Source organism: Natator depressus, chromosome 2 (genome assembly GCF_965152275.1).
Source record: "Natator depressus isolate rNatDep1 chromosome 2, rNatDep2.hap1, whole genome shotgun sequence".
NCBI classification, from domain to species: Eukaryota; Metazoa; Chordata; order Testudines; family Cheloniidae; genus Natator; species Natator depressus.
The window spans coordinates 174012612-174033748 of record NC_134235.1 but is presented as its reverse complement, the minus strand read 5'-3'; the positions used below and the strand labels follow the sequence as shown (position 1 = coordinate 174033748).

Here is a 21137-nt window from a genome sequence, read left to right as displayed (position 1 = left end):
GAGATAGTTATCTCACCTTTAGAACTGAAAGGAAGATGTGTAGTACAGACAGTCAGCTGATGACAACTCAATGAAGTATTTATACTCACTGAAATTTTATCTTCATTATCCAATAGCATGTCCACTGCTTTCTGTAAATGAAGTAAAAGGAGCACAGCTAAGAATCGGTATGCAAAAGCACCACAGCTGAGAATGGGTAGGCAAAAGCAGCATATGATATCCAGACAGACTCTTATTGATGTCTTATTGACCAGCTGGATATTGTAGACACACACTTTTCATTTGCATTCATTTGGATGGCAGTCTGCAAAATACCAGTATTTAAAGGGAGAAACTAATTTACTTCGAACTGGAATTTATCAGATATTCTGCAGAATACTTGTCATAAGCTCCAGCTTTGAATGGAAGTCAATATTACATGCAATTACTATGATGCATGTCAAGTATGCCCATCAAATCATGGGCCCCAGAAGACTGCAGCCCTATGCAGCAGAACCATTGTAGTAACACTGCAAAGGGACAGGTTGGCTACAGATAAGGTATGCATAGGAAATCCACACCCCAGTATGGCATGCAGGTGGTACTCCTGACAGAGTACTCCTGACAGGGCTCAAGCATCAAACCCAAGGGTGCTAGGGCTATGAACTGCCAAGTCAAAAGGTGCCGGGGCTCAGCCCTGGCACAAATTAATGGGATAACTTCATGTAGACCAGTGCATGGGCAGGTGTGAACACATCAGGGGTGTGGCCAAATGGGTCCAATTTTGTTCCCCTCACAGGCACCACAAAGGAAATAATCTCATGTCAAAATCCTGATCTTCATACATAACCTGCTGTATCTCTCAAGTGAAATCACAGACTCACTGTACGTAAATACTTGTAAAGACAGCATACCAAGAACGATACCAAGCATACCAAAGCCCCTGTTTCAGCCTCAACTCTGCAGCAGCAACAGCAGGGTGGCTGCAGGTTCGGCCGATGGGTGAGGTAGATTCCATCCCCCAAAGATCATGTCATTCATTCACCAAGAAAACTTCATCTGCCTGTATTCTATCCAACTTCCAGGACAGAATACTGACTTAGGTCAGGGATTTAGGATAATCACCTTGTACTTTTGCAAGCAAATTAATCAGCTGCATATAAAGAAAAGTGGCGAGACTATCCAAAATGTGTGTGAGGTTAAATCCACTTCCCCAAATGTTTATTACTTTTTGGCTCGTTAACCTTCCTAATTTGATTGGAAACGCAGTCTTACAGCAGTCAAAGCCCTGGGTGATGCTCAACAAGAGATCTGTGGCTGAAGGAAAAGCAGAACACAGAAGCCAATATCCACTATGGCATTTTGAGAGAAGGATTTTGCCCTCAGGGTTGTATGAAGTTATTTTGGTTTTCCTGACTCCAGATGATGCAAATATAGTAAGTGCCTTCATGTCACCTCCAAATGCGTTTAGCCATAGAACACCATCCCACTTCTATAGCATTCTGTTGAACAGGCATTCACTTCTGACTTGCTGAAATATTTATGGCTCAGAAAGAGAAAGTATCATTAAAAATCATCATACCTCTGAATCAAAATCCATGAGTAGAACAATTTTGTCTCTGATAGAACTGAAAAGATTATGTTTATGGATCAACTGAAAAACATCTTTATGTCTCAGTGTTAGGTAAATTTCAAGAGCTTTGCCATAGCGTTGGTCATAGGTGTATCTGAAAGAGATGACGTTGTGACACATAAAGCCATCCACATTTGAATTTAAGAAAATCATGCACTAAGATGGAAACCGACATGTTACTTGTTTTGAGGAACAAAAATGTTAATAGTTTAAATAATTCACTGAGACAAAACATGGGCAATATGATTTTCAACTGTTTATTAAATTAGTAGCCAGATGCGATTTTGGTTCCATCCCATTGCTCCCCTCCATCCAGAAAAGCCCCCAATTTCCCCTCTCGTCACTCCAAAGCCCCACAACAGCAGCCCTGTCCTTTTGGTTAAGGTCAACTAAACAGAGCTCACTGCAGAGGCCATCAGTGCTACTCCTTAAAAGGTTGGGAGGGTTCATCATTGAGCAGTAGGGACATACGTTCCTCTGTTCAGAGGCTAAACATGCAGCACCTCTTAACCAGGAAGTCATACTGGGCATATAGCGCAGAGCCCTACCACTATGCCAGATCAAGTTAAAACGTATTTTCCAGTCACACATTTCAAAGCTAGTCTCCCCAGAATTTAGTACCTTTGAAATAGGAGGACAAAGAAATGCGACTGCTTTTCACTCTTTTTGAAATACACACTGGTTACAAAAGATGCCTGTTCTAGTAACATGAAGAGTGATGGGGGCTATTTGTTTTGGCAAGGGAACTGGTAAATTCAATCTTGCACCAGAATTTCTTGACTTCATTCTTAACTCATTTTATCGAACGAAAAGGAAATAGTAAAGAATTGCTAAGGATTGCAATCAATACATCTACACAGAGAAGCTGGAACTGAAAGTGGTTGATATTCCAAAAAATGGATGATGGTAATTTCAATCAAGGTAGGCAGTCAAATACTAACAGAATATATTATACCATTCAATAAAGACAATCTTATACAGTTCAGTTTGTATAAAGGAGTTTAAAGAGCACTCACAGTTCTGCAAGAGTTCTGAGCAAGGTCCTATTCTGGGGATCTTTCTTCAGGTGATCCACTACTACTTGAACTATGATCGCATTGTTATAGAGATCTCCGGGCCACTCTTTTATCAGCATTGCGAAACCCTAGAAGTGGAAGTGATCATTGATTGACAGAAATGGAAAGAACTGCCTACATAATATTTCAAAGCATCAAAGGCTCAGCTAGACTTCTAAAATCGCACCAGCCATTTTTCACCCACTTGTTGGCATCCACAAAAATATGAAATTGAGGGCACAAGATTTGCTTTTTTAGGCACTGACTCTGGATAGATTTGTGAACATATTTAACTTTGTGGACGTAAGACTTTGTAGGATGAGCGACATACTGTTTCTCCACCAATATGCCAAAACAGAATCTCTCAAGATGTAATAGGAGGCAGTCTACTTTGGACAAAACAGATACATTTAAGTAATTAACATTGCTTTTAAATCTGGAATAACCAAAAAGATAAGGATATATGGTCAGACTTCCACAGATATACTCTTACTGACAGTGACGCAGAGTCCACATTTTCATGCAAAAAAAGATAAGACCTTCATTTTAAAGACCCATAGTATGCACACACACCCACTGAGAGTGTGCTCTGAAAAAAATGACATGTATAGTTATGTGCACTTCCACTGCGATTTGTGCACATGCAACTTTCTGAAAATGTAGTCCAACACGTCACAAAACATTCCCAGACCCAGGCAGCTTACCGTGCAAGGTCTCTATCCCACAACTTGTTACACACAAGCGGATTGCTGTTTCTGCATTGAGCCCTCACCCTTGAAGTCAATGGGGCTCTGCATGGTCACAGTACTCCACACTGCATAATTAAGTTGCAGGATTGGGGGCATAAGGGTCTGATCTTATGAGGTACTGAGTGCCTCCTGTGAGGGACTGAGTGCCCTCAGTTGAAGACAGTCAGCACCTCTCAAGATCCAGCCCTCAGCCAGAATACCATCATAACTAATATCATTTTAAACAATGGGCTGTAGTTAAATAGCTTCCTTTCAGAATCACCGAACTATCTGGACTGAGACTGAAGAGATATTCTGGTTACTTCCAGAATACACAAATCACAATGTGTGGGCCATTTAGCATCCTTACCTTATCCTCCATTTACCCTTTTCCACCACCTTTGTTTTTCTTGTCTTCATAAATCATATCATGTCATTAGTTAGACAGTAAACCCTTTTGGACTTCACATGTTTTGTAAGGCACCTAGCACAAGTTTGTGTTGTTAAACAAATGAATAATAATGATTATTATTAACCAGACAACACTTGCGTCTCTAAACAAGGTGCACTGATAAGTATTTCAATGTTTATTGCAAATATTATTGGCTTTCATTTTTGTTTTGTTGTTCAACCGAGCATCAATGTTCTATTTGACTACTGTAGAATTTGCTACCGATTTTCTAAATGGCTCTTTAATGATATTCTAGTAAGGACTATTACACATGGATGTTTCAGAACACAGTACCTCATAGTCACTCTCCAAAAACTCATGCAGGACCATTTCATAGATGAGAGGCTTCAGAATTGGATCCCGTCTCGGCAAATAACGGCTAATTGCCTACAGGTGGAAACAGAATAGCATGGATTTAAAATAAATTACTGTGCTTAAATATCCTCAGACAGAATACACAAAAATGAATTATTTCCCAACAATTTGAAGTATAAAAGCAATAATAGCCCTTGGTAAACATTAAACGTACTGTAAATTCAGATGTTAAGTAGTATCCTACAAAGTAGTTTACCTTAAAATAGCCCCGATCTGAGTAAATCTGGTCTGTGTCACTACGATTTTTTTCATGTTGCAAAGGGGCAGTGTGTCACAGATGCATCTCATTGTTGAGTTAGTATGGAGGATTATCTCTGTGTAGTTTTATAACTTTTGGGTACACAATCCATTTAGTCCGACCTCATTGGCTTCAGCCATTTGAATGGCAAATCCTATACGTTCAAGTTACTAGTTAGCACCTCAACAAAATCTACTTGATTAAATGTGCTACCGCATTTACTGAAAGGGTATTAAATCACTCATCTGAAAAGTAATTTTATTTTATTGTGCCAATGTATCATCTCATCTGTCCAAACAAAGTTTAAGCTGGGAATAAGTAAAAACAACCACCACCAAACAACTTGTAAACCTAAGTTAAAACTTCAAAAACGGTCTTTCCATCAAACATTGAATAGAATGGTTTGAGCTGATGTCCTACGTAAGAAATTACATCCCAACAATCAAGAGACAGGAGCATGTTTCAGGGGTGAAATCAGTTCACATCACGCAATTACAGCACAGCATATTATTACGCACTACAGTTCTATCTAAACATAAAGTGATATTATTATAGCAATAGGGTTTACATTAGCAGATTATCAGTGCACATTTTAGATGTGTTATGACTGTGAGACACATGGCTGAAGGCCAAGTACCTTCAAGTCACCAGAAAAGTTCACCTACAACCTGCTAAAACATCTGCTTAGGTCAGAAAATGGGACAAAAACACAATCAGGGACATTTTTTGATTGCCATTTTTCATCAAAACTTAATTTTTTTTTCAATTCTCCAAACAGCACTAATGCTTATTTTCAGTTGATGGGACACTAGATGGATCTTCCCCACATGCTCAGGGTCTGATCGTCATATTTGGGGCACGAAGGAATTTTCCCTTTGGTCAGATTGACAGAAACCCTGAGCGTTTTTTGCCTTCCTCTCCAGTGTGAGGCATGAGTCACCTGCAAGTTTAAACTAGTGTAAATGGTGGATACTCTGTAACTTAAAGTCTTTAAATCATTATTTGAGGACTTCAGTAACTCAGCCAGAGATATGGGATCTATTACAGCAGTGAAAAGAAAAGGAGTACTTGTGGCACCTTAGAGACTAACCAATTTATTTGAGCATGAGCTTTCGTGAGCTACAGCTCACTTCATCGGAGCTCATGCTCAAATAAATTGGTTAGTCTCTAAGGTGCCACAAGTACTCCTTTTTTTTTTTGCGAATACAGACTAACACGGCTGTTACTCTGAAACCTGTCATTACAGCAGTGGTTTTCAAACTGCAGGTCATGACCCAGTATTGGGGCACAGAATGTAAGGCACTGGGTCGCAGCGGCTCTGGTCAGCACCGCCGACCAGGCTGTTAGAAGTCCCATTGGTGGTGCTGCCCAGCTAAGGCAGGCTACTCCCTACCTGTTCTGACACTGCACTGCGCCCCGGAAGCGGCCAACAGCAGGTCTGGCTCCTAGGCGGGGGGGCCACTGGGCTTCGCATGCTGCCCCCGCCCTGAGCACTGGCTCCGCACTCCCATTGGCCGGGAACCGGTGACTGCAGACAAGGCGGTAGCAACCAGGGGGTTCTGCAAAGCTTAGTTGCTCGGGCTTTGGCATCAGCTCCGGGTGGCAGGGCTCGGGGCTCCGGACTTCAGAACCATACGGCGGGGATTCATCTTTCTGCCCTGGGCCCCAGCAAGTCTAATGCCAGCCCTGCTTGGTGGATCCCCTGAAACCAGCTTGCAGTCCCCCAGTGGGCCCCAGACTCCTGGATGAGAACCACTGTTCTAGATGACCTTTGTTACCAGTGGCCACTGGGAGCTCCCACTTTCTTTTGGAAAATCTAAATTGGAAATATTAAGTATAACAAATTGGGCTTCCATCCTGCAAGCTGCCCTACACAGGCAAGCCCCCATACTCCTACAGAGACCCTTTGTAATAGAAAAGGGATTTGGAAGTAGCATGACAAAGGAGATGTACTCGGGGTGGGGACTGGGAGGGGAGAGGCGATTTTAACTGCTCTTCTCATATTTCTATTCTGTTCTTCTCTACCCCTCAGCTGCCTCCTAAACAAGGGCTCTTAAAAACAAAAATAACTGATCTACATCTCAATGCAATCCTTAGATTCCTAAATACAGCCTCAGTGCAAGGCAGCCCAGACACTTCTCTAGTGCTGTGGCCAGGCAGCAGGGAGAAAGCAGTACTCTTCCCTTTGAAGTACCATTGTTAGCACAGGGGCTTCAAATGGAAAATGCTGCTTCCTCCTGCAGTTTCGCCTCAGCACCCAACAGGGATAAAGCAGCAGCTGAGTTGCTTTAAAATGCACTTAAGAAGCTGAACTAAAGGCTGAGTTAAAGTTCCTAATGTCATTATTTTGTTTGGATTTGTTTAAGAGCCATAGTTGAGGCGGGGAATTTGGAGGGAAGTAAAGGACTTGGGGATGGCAGGATTAAAAATAAGAGACCGAGGGACTTGGATGCCTTAGTAGCTAAGTCCTGCACCACTTGACCCATTACAGAAATGGAGTTTGCAAAAGGGGAAAATACACAGAAACATTCTTCCTCCCCTTATTCCCTCTTTTAAAAGTGTTTTCAAATAATCAGTAATAGGTATAGAAGCTTATTTCATGTGCATGAGGTGATCCCAGCCATGAATCAATATATATGGCCGTGACATCACTAAAAAGGCACAATGAGCCAATCAGCATATCGAGTCCAGTCCTGAAAATTCTTAAAGCCCCTTGGGATCAGATCAATTGTCTGGACAACAGCATCAGCTGTTAGCTAAACAGATTGCCAGCTAAAACATTAAGGGTACTTTGCCAGGACTCCACTGGAAGTTGAGTGGCTAAATGCCTGGCTTCAATACTACAGTGTTCATAGCTATAGCCCTTTCACTGTTGAGGAATCCCGGAACCTTATACTTCAGACAGCACCTTATACCTGGAAGGATTTTATTTTTAAAAGATGCCCCTTTTAAAATTAGTAATTATATCATGAAAGTAGACCATACATATATTTCTAAGATGATTTCATTCCCTATTTAGTGTTGCAAAGCACCTTTGTCTCAACCCATGAGCATAACCCCCTAAAATACATTAGAAATAGTTAAATTTTGGATCAGCTATTTTATTCAACATGTATTGATTGGATTATGGATTATAATACATAAATCCTGACTGAAGTTAATAGACAAATATTTCAATGAGACACAAGAGAATTCGAAATCCACTTCAGGAAACAGTCCAGTTAGGACTGGCCTGACTTCATTAACCTTTCGTAGAAGTCAGGTAACATAAAAACCTGAGGAAGACCATATACAATTGTAATGGGAAATGAAAAAAAGAATATGCTGGAATTGCAGCTTAAAGTCAAATAATGTAACATATTACAGCTTATGTTTTTCTACAGTCTGCTTTCAGAAGGGTGAAAACAGCCAACTGTTTAGAAAGGCAATAATTTAACAAAGAGGTTTTTGCAGCAAACCTGCAAATATTTTTATATTTTACAGTCTGCTGGATGAAATAAGTGGATACAAGAAAACATCCACTCTAGACACTCATGTCCTCCCTCCCCTAAAAAAAATCAAACCAAAGGGGGGGAGGGGGGGCAGCATACCACAATGTCACCTGTACATGCACTCAGGTCCCTTACCGGATCGAAATACAGATGGACAAACATGAGATTTCATCTTCCAATGTGGCAAAGTGTGCACTGAACCACTAAGAACTCCTATAAAGACGGTGCTGTTTCTCTTACTAGTATGACTCTACAAAAAAAAGCCATACATTTCTAAAAACTGTAATGTTGAAACACCTTCACTCTTTGAACAGAACTAAACAGCTCAAAACCAGCAAAGAACTGCATGCTGTGAGATCTTAATAATATGTCCTTTTTGGCTCATTGAGCTTGAATAGGAAGACATAAAATTCAGAAACAAATGCGTATGTGTTACCAAAGGGAGGGCGCATAATGTTTTCTACTTGTTTGGGAGTGACTGCACTTTAGCCTTATGTTGTGGGCAATTTATTAACTGAGACTCTTACAGAGAATGTATACTCTTACAGTAGTTTGCTATGCTAGTACTGGCAAGACAGAAGAGGGGACAGAATGCTTCCCCTCCCCCTACTGTTTTCAGTGTCGAATAGAGGGGGAATCTGTTACTTTACAAGTTAATTATTCTTTAGTGCTGTGACCATTACGGAAAAATGCTGCTCTACAGAGGGGGCTCAGAATTTTGTGAAGGGGACATTAAACCCAGCAATAGTAAACTGGCAAAGGAATTCCACTCCGGATTTTCAAAAGGTCCTTAAGGGTTTGAAAATCAACTGGAATTGAAAAAACAACTTTAGGCACATTTGAAAATCCCACTCTCCATAAATAAAAAACCCCTGTGTGGGGGGGGGGGGAGAAGAGAGGAGAGGGGTTGGGGGGGCAAAAGGCGTAGAAAGTTAAAAATATGTTGGTGGGTACACAACTGTGCTACACTTCAAACACCGCTTCACATATATGTATTAACCTGTATGAGAACCATGCAACTGCTGTCCTGCTGTTCTAGGGTTACCAGATGTCCTGATTTTATAGGGACAGTTCCGATTTTTGGGTCTCTCTCTTATATAGGCTCCTATTACCCCCACCCCGTCTTGATGTTTCACACTTGCTGTCTGGTCACCCTATGCTGTTCATAGATTACATTTTGACTTTAAGAACCAATTTGCAGCAGGCTACTGCATCTCAGGTGCACTGTGTATTAGATACATATATAAAATTTTAGCTCAATGGATCTCACATATGTTTGGTCAACTTCAGCCTCCAAAGAAAAAAACATGGGTCAGACCACACAAACACCTCAGTTAAGAAATCTGAGCTAACCTACCTTAAGTTGTCCTATTTCTTTAAATTTATAAACTTCAAATTCCCAGAGTTCTGTGTTTTTTCCAAGTATTTTCTGACATTTTCTGAGGGAAAAATGACAGCAATTACAAATGAATGTATATGTATGGATGAACAAAAACATGAGTGTGTTGGCTATGTTCCCTCTACTCCCTCCACCCTCCAAACGAGGCACCTTTCAAGGCCCTGTGTTTTAGCAGTCATTGTTCAAACAAGGTGTTCTGGACACAGCTTTCTTCAGAGCATATCAACACGATTCCTTTGGCATCTAGAAAGGGTCACTAGCGTAACAGGTGTGGTATTCACATCCTCTTTTCCAGCAGCAAAATGTGCCATCCCAGCTCTGGTTCCAACCACTGCTGATCCAGGACCTGAACTTTATTCCCCACATAATCAAAAAACTCAAGATTATTCTACTACTGTATTCCATTATTTGGATGTCATCAATACAGGTAACAAATCTGCTGTTTGCGGTCACCCATTAGCATGAAGGAAACTACCTTTATCAGCCCCATATATAGGCAAGTTCTCAATTAGTAGAGATTCTGAGCAACTGCAGCTTCCATTCATTTCAATGGAGTTTTCTGGTGTTCAGCAGTTCTAAAAACCAGAATTCTTTAAGTGCTTAAATATGGATTTAGGCACCTCACTTCATGTAGACAGATTTGAAATTTTTAGTCTAAATGAAGTGTAAAGTATAATTATTATTGTGAATTATTTTCTGAGCATGTAACAATACTGAACACTGATAAGTCTAAGATACAAATCAAGTGGATTCAAATGACAGTTTAAATAGCAAGGATATAATGTGGTCTAGAAGAATTAAATCCTAAAATATGTGTAGTATGTTTCTAACCACTAAAATGATTTATGTGACTAGAAAGATAACAAATCAAAGTAGCAAACTTGCAGTTGTTTCTATCTTTATAAATTAAAGGACAAGGGTAAAACAAATATCACTGGATTCCTATGAATCAAGGATTGCTTTATCTATTTCACACATGCATTATACATAATCATATGCACAGCAAAGACATTCCTAAATATGTTACCTGGCAGCCAAGTCATACTCTCCTTTCTCCACTAGATGATTTATATAGGCTAAGCCTATGTCCTAAAATAAAGGGAAAAATGTAAAAATGTGACAAACTAGCAATAAAAGTTCCAAAGTCAAACATTCTTGAAGAATCAAGTGTTTAACTGCTGTAATAAACCTTTCAGCTCTGTTCACATTCAGTGGCTTGTTAGGTCAATCATCAGTGCTTATTTCTCAGGGATAGCGCCTCCTAAGCCCCGTTCCCACTTAGAAATAAGCACCTGTGCATAAATCACACTGAAATACTCACTTTAAAATCTCATCTCTTGAACATATGACACTCTTTTAAATAATTTCTCATGACTTCTCTGATACTTAGCAGAATATACTACTTCCCAAGTCTTCAGTGGGGCTCAAAATGTGTATCTAGACATTCAACATTTGAGTCACTTAGATCAAGGATGATAAAATGTTGACCCTGACACAGGACACTTTCTGCATCAACAAAAAGATAGATTTGGTGTCTGGGGGAAGAAAAAAAGCAGCGCATCTGCCAAGAACATAACTCCAAGCAATGCTTCATAAAGTAGAGGAATTACTGATAATTTAACAAGCTGCTCATTTTATTGCACAGAAGTAGGGAAAGGAAACTAGGTTACAGGCTTTATTATATGAAAAGCACTAAATCACAGTGCTATTCAAGCTACTTTAGAGGTCTGTCTGCATTTACATAATAAATCCTGTCTCAAGAGTTTACCCCATTACTCAGCTGTAAATTATCTGCTGTGCCTCAACTAAGACACTACTTGATACTTCAGCCATTAAAAAAAAGCATCCATTTATTACCTGATGTGATCACATCAATGCTCAGAGATGATATCATCATAGCTTTACACAGGTGAAGCTGATGGGACTACACACAAGGCTCACTGAACAACTTACATCAAGCAATAGCACGGAAAGGGGCTTAGGGTCCTAACTAGTGAAGGAACTATGTAAGGGATTCTACTATAGTCGTGCTTAGATTGGAGTGGTAAGTAGAAGCCAGTATGGGAAAGAGTATGGGGACTGGATTTGTACTTATGCAGATCAGGTGGCCCTAGCATCCTGTGTAAGTGGTGCTGGTAAGGGGTGTAGCCATTCTGACAACCTATAGAATCCTTGGGAGGAGCTTACTGTTACATGACCCTGTCCCCTGTTTAAATGTGTATGTTGGCTATATTTTGCCACTTAATCCCTGTGGACTTTACTGGCTGTGGGCCTGATCCAAAGCCCAGTGAAGTCAACTGGAATTCTTCCATTAATTTCAGTGGGATTTGGATCAGGCCCAACAAGCTAATAACTGTGGCTGTATGTGCATTAATTGGATTTCATCCTAACTGAACACATTTTACAAGCCATATATTAGTAGAGCATTTCCCCTTTTACTTTCCGGCCAGGACCTGCTTTCCGGTTTCTATATTTCTTCTGAAAGGGGCACAGGCAACTAAAGCATGCAAGGAACTGAACTGTTACATTCTGGTGATACCATCAGCTCTTAAAGAGGAAAACAGACTTTTGCACTCAGGCTGGGACCAGTAAAACACTTTCAGCCTATTTCTAAAATGAATTTATTTGTAAATTTCAGGGTACACTTGCAATGTAACTATGAATTAAAAATCTCAATCAATGCTTTGTGCTTATTCTTTAAATACCACATTTCACCTTTAAAAGGTAAGCCATCAACTCAATATCAAAGTCAATTAAAAAAAAGGACTTTTTGATTGGACGGGTTTTTGATGATTCACAATATTTTCCTATTTTACAAAATATCTCTATTCCCCTTATTGCTGTGTGTAAGGCCACACAAGCAACTGGGAAAATAACTATACAGGGATAAACTGTGGCTACTATGTAAAAGGCAGGGATTTTTAAAATAGCTTATGGGAGTTAGTGCCCATTTCCTGCTGAATTTCAACAGGATTTAGTGTCTACCACCTTCCTTAGGTCCCTTTGATAATCCTAGCCAAGAAGGTGTTGTCTTACACAGAAAATAAAGCTGAAAAAGAAATTAGTTTTTCTCTAATGGCTTTCAGGTATTATAATATTAGGTGTTACCCAAAATAACAGCAGGTTAAAAAAAAAATCAGTAGTACAATTTTTAAGTTCACCATTCTGTGCTTTGGGACTGACCTCAGGAATCTGAACGCTGGTTGGAAAGTGTATAACTATTGTCTGGAATAATGTGGCCAGATGAATATAATAACCAACATTCCTATGAGGAATAGGAAACACCATGCAGTGTTCTAAAGAGCAAAAAAAATTTTTTTTTTTATTTTGTAGTTTTTAAACTTACCAAAATCCTATGTTTTTTTATGGTCTTCTGACTGATCTCAGCTGCCATCAAAGCCTCCTATATTCATACGATAGAAAAGTGACATACAAGCCAGATATACAAAACTTCTACACAGAAAGCTCTAGAACTGCATATATCAAACCCTTTTTATTGTGCCTTGTGTTTGAAGCACTAGAATTTTTAATGCCATGGTTGGATGAACAGCTTAGAATTCATACTCAAACAAAAGCAGTCAACCAAAAAGAAAACTGCTTTTGTTTCCATCTGGGTTCACTCCACATTAGTATATTAGGATCAAATTTCAGGACTATAACAATATATAATGCAATACCACTGGTTAATATTCAAACAAAAATCCGCTAGCAAAACCTATATAAAAAATCTGTTTGAGAAAAAGATATAATTTTCTTTATTATACTCAACCAGAATACCTTCTCCAGTCAGAATGGTTTTTTCATTAAGTTTAATTTGTAGTTCTTCCTTTAATTCAAATGTGCAGAAACAGACATGGCTTTTTAAAAGCAAAATGAAAAAAGTGAAAGCTTAATTTAGATTACAACACGAGCCAGTCACTAGTTATTAGCCTCGGAGGGCTTTCACCAAGACCTGCTCTACACTACAAGTTTAGGTCGAATTTAGCAGCATTAAATCGATTTAACCCTGCACCCGTCCACACAACGAAGCCATTTTTGTCGACTTAATGGGCTCTTAAAATCGATTTCTGTACTCCTCCCCGATGAGATTAGCACTGAAATCGACATCGGTGGGTCGAATTTGGGTTAGTGTGGACGCAATTTGACGGTACTGGCCTCCGGGAGCTATCCCAGAGTGCTCCATTGTGACTGCTCTGGACAGCACTCTCAGCTCAGATGCACTGGCCAGGCAGACAGGAAAAGCCCCACAAACTTTTGAATTTCATTTCCTGTTTGGCCAGTGTGGCAAGCTGATCAGCACAGGTGACCATGCAGATCTCATCAGCAAAGGTGACCATGGAGTCCCAGAATCGCAAAAGAGCTCCAGCATGGACCGAACAGGAGGTACTGGATCTGATCGCCGTTTGGGGAGACGAATCTGTGCTATCAGAACTCCATTCCAAAAGATGAAATGCCAAAATATTTGAAAAAATCTCCAAGGACATGAAGGACAGAGGCTATCACAAGGACCCGCAGCAGTGCCGTGTGAAACTTAAGGAGCTCAGGCAAGCCTACCAAAAAACCCAAGAGGCAAACGCCTGCTCGGGGTCAGAGCCCCAGACGTGCCGCTTCTATGATGAGCTGCATGCAATTCTAGTAGAGTGAACCAAGGGGGTGGGTTTTCATCAAGGAGAAACAACTACCCCACACCTGTACGTGGACTCCTGCAAGGGAATCTCATGCAACAGGGATGAGGATTTTGGGGAGGAAGATGATGAGGAGGAGGGGGAGGTTGAAGATAGCGTACACTAGGCAAGCAGAAAAACCGTTCTCCCTGACAGCCAGGAACTGTTTATCACCCTGGAAACAGTACCCTCCCAACCTGGGCTCCCGGACCTTAAAGGCAGAGTAGGTACCTCTGGTGAGTGTACCTTTGTAAATATAATACACGGTTTAAAAGCATGCGTGTTTAATGATTAATTTGCCCTGAAGACTTGGGATGCATTCGCGGCCAATACAGCTACTGGAAAAGTCTGTTAACGTGTCTGGGGATGGAGTGAAAATCCTCCACAGACATCTCAATGAAGCTGTCCTGGAGGTACTCCCAAAGCCTTTGCAAAAGGTTTCTGGGGAGGGCAGCCTTATTGCATCCTCCATGGTAGGACACTTTACCATGGCAGGCCAGTAGCATGTAGTCTGGAATCATTGCATAAGAAAGCACGGCAGCGTGTGGTCCTGGTGTTTGCTGGCATTCAAGCAACATCTGTTCTTTATCTCTCTCTGTTATCCTCAGGAGAGTGATATCATTCATGGTCACCTGGTTGAAATAGGGGAATTTTATTCAGGGGACATTCAGAGATGGCCGTTCCTGCTGGGCTTTTTGCCTGTGGCTGAAAAGAAATCATCACCGCTGTTAGCCATGGGGTGGGGGGAGGGGTGAAGCCATCATCCCAGAGAATTGGGTGTGGTGGGGGGTTTAGTTGGGTTTGTGCTGCATGTTAACCCGAAAACATCAGCCCCTCCTTTTAAATGGCCAATGTGTCTTTTTCAATTTTACTCTCCCTTTTTTTCCTCCCACAGCTGCAAATGTTTCAACGCTGCCACTAGCATTTCCGTCCCAGAGGCTAGCGCAGAGAAGGCGGCGAAAAAAACGCACTCACGATGAAATGTTCTCTGAGCTCATGCAGTCCACCAAACTGAAAGAGCCCAGCAGAATGCGTGGAGGCAGACAATGGCAGAGTCCAGGAAAGCACAAAATGAACGCAAGGACAGGAGGGATGCACGAGAGGACAGGTGGCGGGATCAAAAGGAAAGGTGGCGGCAGCATGATGAGAGGAGGCAGGATGCAATGCTGAGGCTACTGGAGGATCAAACTGATATGCTCCGGAGCATATGGTTGAGGTGCAGGAAAGGCACAGACCGCTTCTGCAGTCCCTGTGTAACCAACCGCCCTCCTCTCCAAGTTCCATGGTCTCCTCAACCAGATGCCCAAGAATGCGGGGGGCGGAAAGAGCCCTCCGGGCACCCAACCACTCCAACCCAGAGGACTGCCCAAGCAACAGAAGGCTGGCATTCAATAAATTTTGAAGTGATGTGTGGCCTTGTCCTTCCCTCCTCCCCCACCCCACCTGGTGCTTCCCTCCTCCGCCACCCCTCCCGGGCTACCTTGGCAGTTATCCCGTTTGTGTGATGAATTAATAAAGAATGCATGAATTTGAAACAAAGACTTCATTGCCTCTGCAAGCGGTGATCAAAGGGGTGAGGGGAGGGCGGTTGACTTACAGGGAAGTAGAGTGAACCAAGGGGGTGGGTTTTCATCAAGGAGAAACAAACAAAACTGTCACACCGTAGCCTGGTCAGCCATTAAACTGGTTTTCAAAGCTTCTCTGATGCACAGCATGCCCTGCTGTACTCTTCTAACCACCCTGGTGTCTGGCTGTGCGTAATCACCTGCCAGGCCACTTGCCTCAACTTCTCACCCCACCATAAACGTCTCCTCCTTACTCTCACAGATATTGTGGAGCACACAGCAAGCAGTAATAACAATGGGAATATTGGTTTCGCTGAGGTCTAACTGAGTCAGTAAACTGCGCCAGCGAGCTTTTAAACGTCCAAAGGCACATTCTACCACCATTCTGCACTTGCTCAGCCTATAGTTGAACAGTTCCTTACTACTGTCCAGGGTGCCTGTGTATGGCTTCATGAGCCATGGCATTAAGGGGTAGGCTGGGTCCCCAAGGATAACTATAGGCGTATCAACATCCCCAACAGTTATTTTCTGGTCTGGAAAGTAAGTCCCTTGCTGCAGCTGTTCATACAGACCAGAGTTCCTGAAGATGCGAGTGTCATGTATCTTTCCTGGCCATCCCACGTTGATGTCGGTGAAACATCCCTTGTGATCCACCAGTGCTTGCAGCACTATTGAAAAGTACCCCTTTATGTACTGGCAGCCTTGGTGGTCTGGTCCCAAGATAGGGATATGCGTTCCGTCTATCGCCCCACCACAGTTAACGAATCCCATTGCAGCAAAGCCATCCACTATGACCTGCACATTTCCCAGAGCCACTGCCCTTGATAGCAGCAGCTCACTGATTGCGTTGGCTACTTGGATCACAGCAGCCCCCACAGTAGATTTGCCACTCCAAATTGATCCCCGACTGACCAGTAGCTGTCCGGCACTGCAAGCTTCCAGAGGGCTATCGCCACTCGCTTCTGAACTGTGAGGGCTGCTCTCATCTTGGTATTCTTGCGCTTCAGGGCAGGGGAAAAGGGCAGGGGAAAACAAGTCACGAAGTTCCATGAAAGTGCCCTTATGCATGCGAAAGTTTCGCAGCTACTGGGAATCATCCCAGACCTACAACACTACGCGGTCCCACAGGTCTGTGCTTGTTTCATGGGCCCAGAATCAGCGTTCCATGGCATAAGCCTGCCCCATTGCCACCAGGATGTCCAAATTGCAGGGGCCCGTGCTTTGAGAGAAGTCTGTGTCCATGTCCTCATCGTTCTCGTCACCGCGCTGCCATCGCCTCCTCGCCTGCTTTTGCAGGTTCTGGTTCTGCATATACTGCATGATAATGCGCAAGGTGTTTACAATGCTCATAACTGCAGTGGTGATCTGACCGGGCTTCATGCTTGCCGTGGTATGGCTTCTGCAGGAAAGCAGAGTTACAGGGGAAGCGGTGGTTGGATGACCAGTTTTGCAGACCTACTGCACCGTTTGCTGCCACGACACAACAGCTGAGCGGGCTGCACGCTTGCTGTGGTATGGCAAGACAAGAGCAGCTGAGTAGAATTGCAGCAGCAGCGGCCCTGCAAGACCACCAGGAGAGCAGAGTGCCAGTGGAAGCAGTGGATGACAACGGTTAGCAGTCCTACTGCACTGTCTGCTGAAAGCAGTATGGCACCTGCACGGAAAAAAGGCACAAAATGATTATCTGCCATTGCTTTCACGGAGGGGCGACTGACGACATGTACCCCAAATCACCAGCGACAATGTTTTTGCCGCATCAGGCATTTGGAGCTTAACCCAGAATTCCAATGGGCAGCGGAGACTGAGGGACCTGTGGGATAGCTACCCACAGTGCAACGCTCCGAAAGTCGACGCTAGCCTTGGTACTGTGGACCCACTCCACCGACTTAATGCGCTTAGTGCATTAGTGTTGGTGGACACTCAATCGACTGTATAAAATCGCTTTCTAAAAAATCGACTTGTATAAATTCGACCTAATTCCGTAGTGTAGACATACCCCAAGACACACAAGCTATCACTTGAAAGGTACTTGAGTCTTGTGGAACCCACTGCAGCGTTTTGCATAACTACAGAACTGCATTCACCATTTTGAATTTATTCCTCAGGAGAAAAAAATCCTCATGGATGTTTTCAAGATAATCTGCATCGGGGATATCAAAATTTAGTTAACCACAGAAATACGTGCTGAACGTGGACGAGACTTATGTTCTTTTTTCCCAGACGTCTGTTTTGAATTTGACTTTAAAACGCATGCATTCAGCTCATTAGTAAATTTAAATTAACCTTTGCAAATGTCTTTAAACAGCCTACAAAGTCCTCTAACTGTTTCACTACAGGAAATCAGAAAACCTTGGTATTGCATTAATATTGCCTATAAGGTTCCACTTAAAGACACATTGCAAATTGTGGAACCAATACTAGGTGCCTAAAATCACTATTTAGGCACCTAAATAAATGACCAGATTTTTCAAAGAAGCTGAGCACCTTAGTGTAGTCAATTACCACTGCTGGTGTTCAGCAATTTTCAGAGTCTGGCTACTTTAGGCAGCAAAAATTGTATATTTGGTCCTAAATTATTTAATACTTTAAAAACTGTGCCACATATAAAAGAAACTACATCTGTGTGTTACCTCTTTCAATATCTAATGTCTCAGAATGGTGACTTCTGATGCACCTAAAGTGAACCTCTTTTCCTTAATCAGTTTGGATGGACCCAAAAAATATCTGATTCCCAGTTCATTTCTTCAAAGTCAAATAGCATTACTAATTTTAGTGACATCTAAAACATTCCGAGTCAGACACAGACACACCCTTTCCATAAACTACACATTTAAGCTCCAATCTTGCAAAGATTTACACAATGGGACTGCACGTGTGAGTAAAGCTACACATATGCTTATGTGATTACAGGATCAGGAACTAAGCTTAAAATAAGGCCTAATCATTCACATGGGATGGCAACGTTACTATGGAGAACACCACTTTCAAACATAAGAAATTAAAGTGATAAAAATTACTTCATATTTCTTCTTTTCAAGAAGCCAGTCAATGTGGTCATCTTGGTCCCGCTCTTTAGCCACAACAATATCTCTTGGACTAATAATGTAAAACAGCGATTCACCCTCTGAATGCTCTGCAAACACATGACATTTTATTATTTTATTTTCCTAAGGAAAAGCCTTGCATTTTAGTTCATCTTTGGGAGAAAAAAATAAATAGAGATGCAACCAAGACAGCAAGCCGCTTCTGCAGAATATGATGACTTGGTGCTGTATGCTCCAATAAATTAAAACTGGTTTAAACAGCAAAACAGCTTTCTAAACTCACCACAGCTTATTGAAAATTCTGATTCATCCTTTATGTATAAACTTTATATTGGTTTAGAACACACAGTTATACTGTCAGAGGACTATTATACTACTAAGTCTGCAATAAACCCACCTTCCCCATCAAAGTCAAGGCCATCAAAAGCATAAGTGATAGATGTCATAATCCCGGGGGACTTGGTACATCATTACAGCAATGCATTTGCAATGCTGTAATTTATAGGCATTCACCAATCATTTAAACCCTTAGTTTGATTAAGCTTGAAGTAAAAATTCACTCAAAAAGGTAAAATCTTGCATAGAAGATGACTGCTCAAAAGTGCATTTCTTTCCCCAAAGCCTGAAAAAAAAAAATCTTCTCAATATTTTGTAGACACAGGGATGAAATTTGCCCTAACGCTATCTATCTATATATATATATACACACACACACACACACACAAAAAACAATTTATTGTACTCAGTATATTCTAAACCATCAAAAAGTTCATACATGGTAGATGAATCAGAATATTAATTGAAAAGTGGAGCACCATAGTGTGGACCAGCTTTGTGTTTGGGCATAGGTATAAAGCAGCCCCAATTCTCTTGATGGGAACACAATGGTTTGAAGTCTGGCAGAGGGTATACTGCATTTGCAATTACTTAAGGGTATGGATGTGCATTCACGTTTGGAAGGCCTAGTTTGATTTGAAGTTGACTGTATGAGATGCTTGCTGCTGGGTAAGATTTTAAATCAGACTCGGCTTTGAGACTCCAGAAGGGACCATTATGATCAGTACTTAATTTGTAATGAAAGAGGAGCTGGGACTCTAACAATTTTTTAACATTTATAACCGATGCAGGAAGCCTAGAGATGCCGGGGATCAGCCCTGGCAAGCCCTGGCACAAAGCAAGCACTGATTATGATTCTCCCGCATAACATAGGCTATATAATTTCACCCAATTGTTTCTGCATCAAGCCCATAACTTTTGTTTGAACTAGAAAATACCTATTTAGGAAGACAACCAATCTTGATTTGAAGACTTCAGGCAATGGAGAATCCACCACATCTTTAGGTAAGTTGTTCCAATGATAAAACTGCCTTCACTGTTAAAAATTTGTGCCTTACTTCTAGTCTGAATTTGTCTAGCTCCAGCTTCCAACCACTGGATCTTGTCATTCCTCTGTCTGCTGGATTAAAGAGTCTTCTGCTATCAAATCTCCTCTCTGTATAGGTACGTAGGGGTAGATTTTCAAAGGCACAGGCTAGGTCAGCAGAAGTTAGGATCCCAGTGCCTTTGAAAATCTACCCTATTATAGACTGTGATCAAATCACAATCTTCATTTTGAGAAATTAAAAAGATTACGCTTCTTCAACCTCATGCTGTAAAGCAGGTTTTCCAGACCGTTATTAGGCCTTGTAGCTCTTTTTCTGAACCCCTGCCAATTTATAAATATCCTTTTTAAAGTGCAGACACTAGAACTGAGCACAGTATTCCAGGAATGGGCTTACTAATGCCATATACCAAGTAATGCTACCTCCCTACTCCTACTCCATATTCTCCAAGGATCACTTTTAGTCCTCTTAGCCACAATATCACACTGAGAGCTCACATTCAGCTGGTTACCCATCATGACCCCCACATCCTCATCAGAGGCGCTGCTTTGCAGGTGATATCCTTCATCCTGGGGACAAGGCCTAAGTTTTTTTTTCCTAGATGCCTGTTGTGAATTTGACCTTAAAACACATGTTTAAATGAGCACAAGTGATCCACATCATTCTGTATAATCTACCTGTATTTATTATTTACCACTCCACCAATCTGTATGTCATCTTCAAACATTGCCAGTAAAGATCATATATTTTCTTCTGGATCACTGATAAAAATATTGGTTAGCACTGGGCCAAGAACACATGGCAACAGAATCTCATGATAAACAACCCAACTGGATGATGATTCCACCTCAATAATTACTTTTTTGAGATCTATCAGTCAGTTTTTAATACCCTTACTGTATGCTGCATTGTTTTTGTACAGTGCTAATTCTTTTAATCAGAAGAAGATAGCCCAATGGTTAGGGTGCTATTTTAAACCCTGGTCTACACTTGCGGGGGGGGGTGGGGGGGAGGGGAAATCGATCAAAGTTACGCAACTTCAGCTACGGGAATAATGTAGCTGAAGTCGACATACTTAGATCAACTTACCGTGGTGTCTTCACAGTGAGTCAACTGCTGCCGCTCCCCCGTCA

The 21137-nt window shown here is 41.7% G+C and overlaps 1 protein-coding gene across 8 annotated transcripts in view; it reads right to left on the bottom strand.

The window, feature by feature from the left end:
* VPS41 (VPS41 subunit of HOPS complex) overlaps positions 1–21137 on the bottom strand; it is a 175240-nt gene that overhangs the window by 46037 nt on the left and 108066 nt on the right. For all 8 annotated transcript variants that reach the window (XM_074945318.1, XM_074945320.1, XM_074945316.1 and 5 more), the window contains 8 exons: positions 18596–18711; positions 12696–12752; positions 10377–10438; positions 9308–9389; positions 4141–4233; positions 2629–2756; positions 1562–1706; positions 90–131 (listed from right to left, as the gene is read on the bottom strand). In XM_074945318.1, the coding sequence (XP_074801419.1) occupies positions 90–131; positions 1562–1706; positions 2629–2756; positions 4141–4233; positions 9308–9389; positions 10377–10438; positions 12696–12752; positions 18596–18711 (725 nt within the window). The remainder of the gene's footprint in view (positions 1–89; positions 132–1561; positions 1707–2628; positions 2757–4140; positions 4234–9307; positions 9390–10376; positions 10439–12695; positions 12753–18595; positions 18712–21137) is intronic.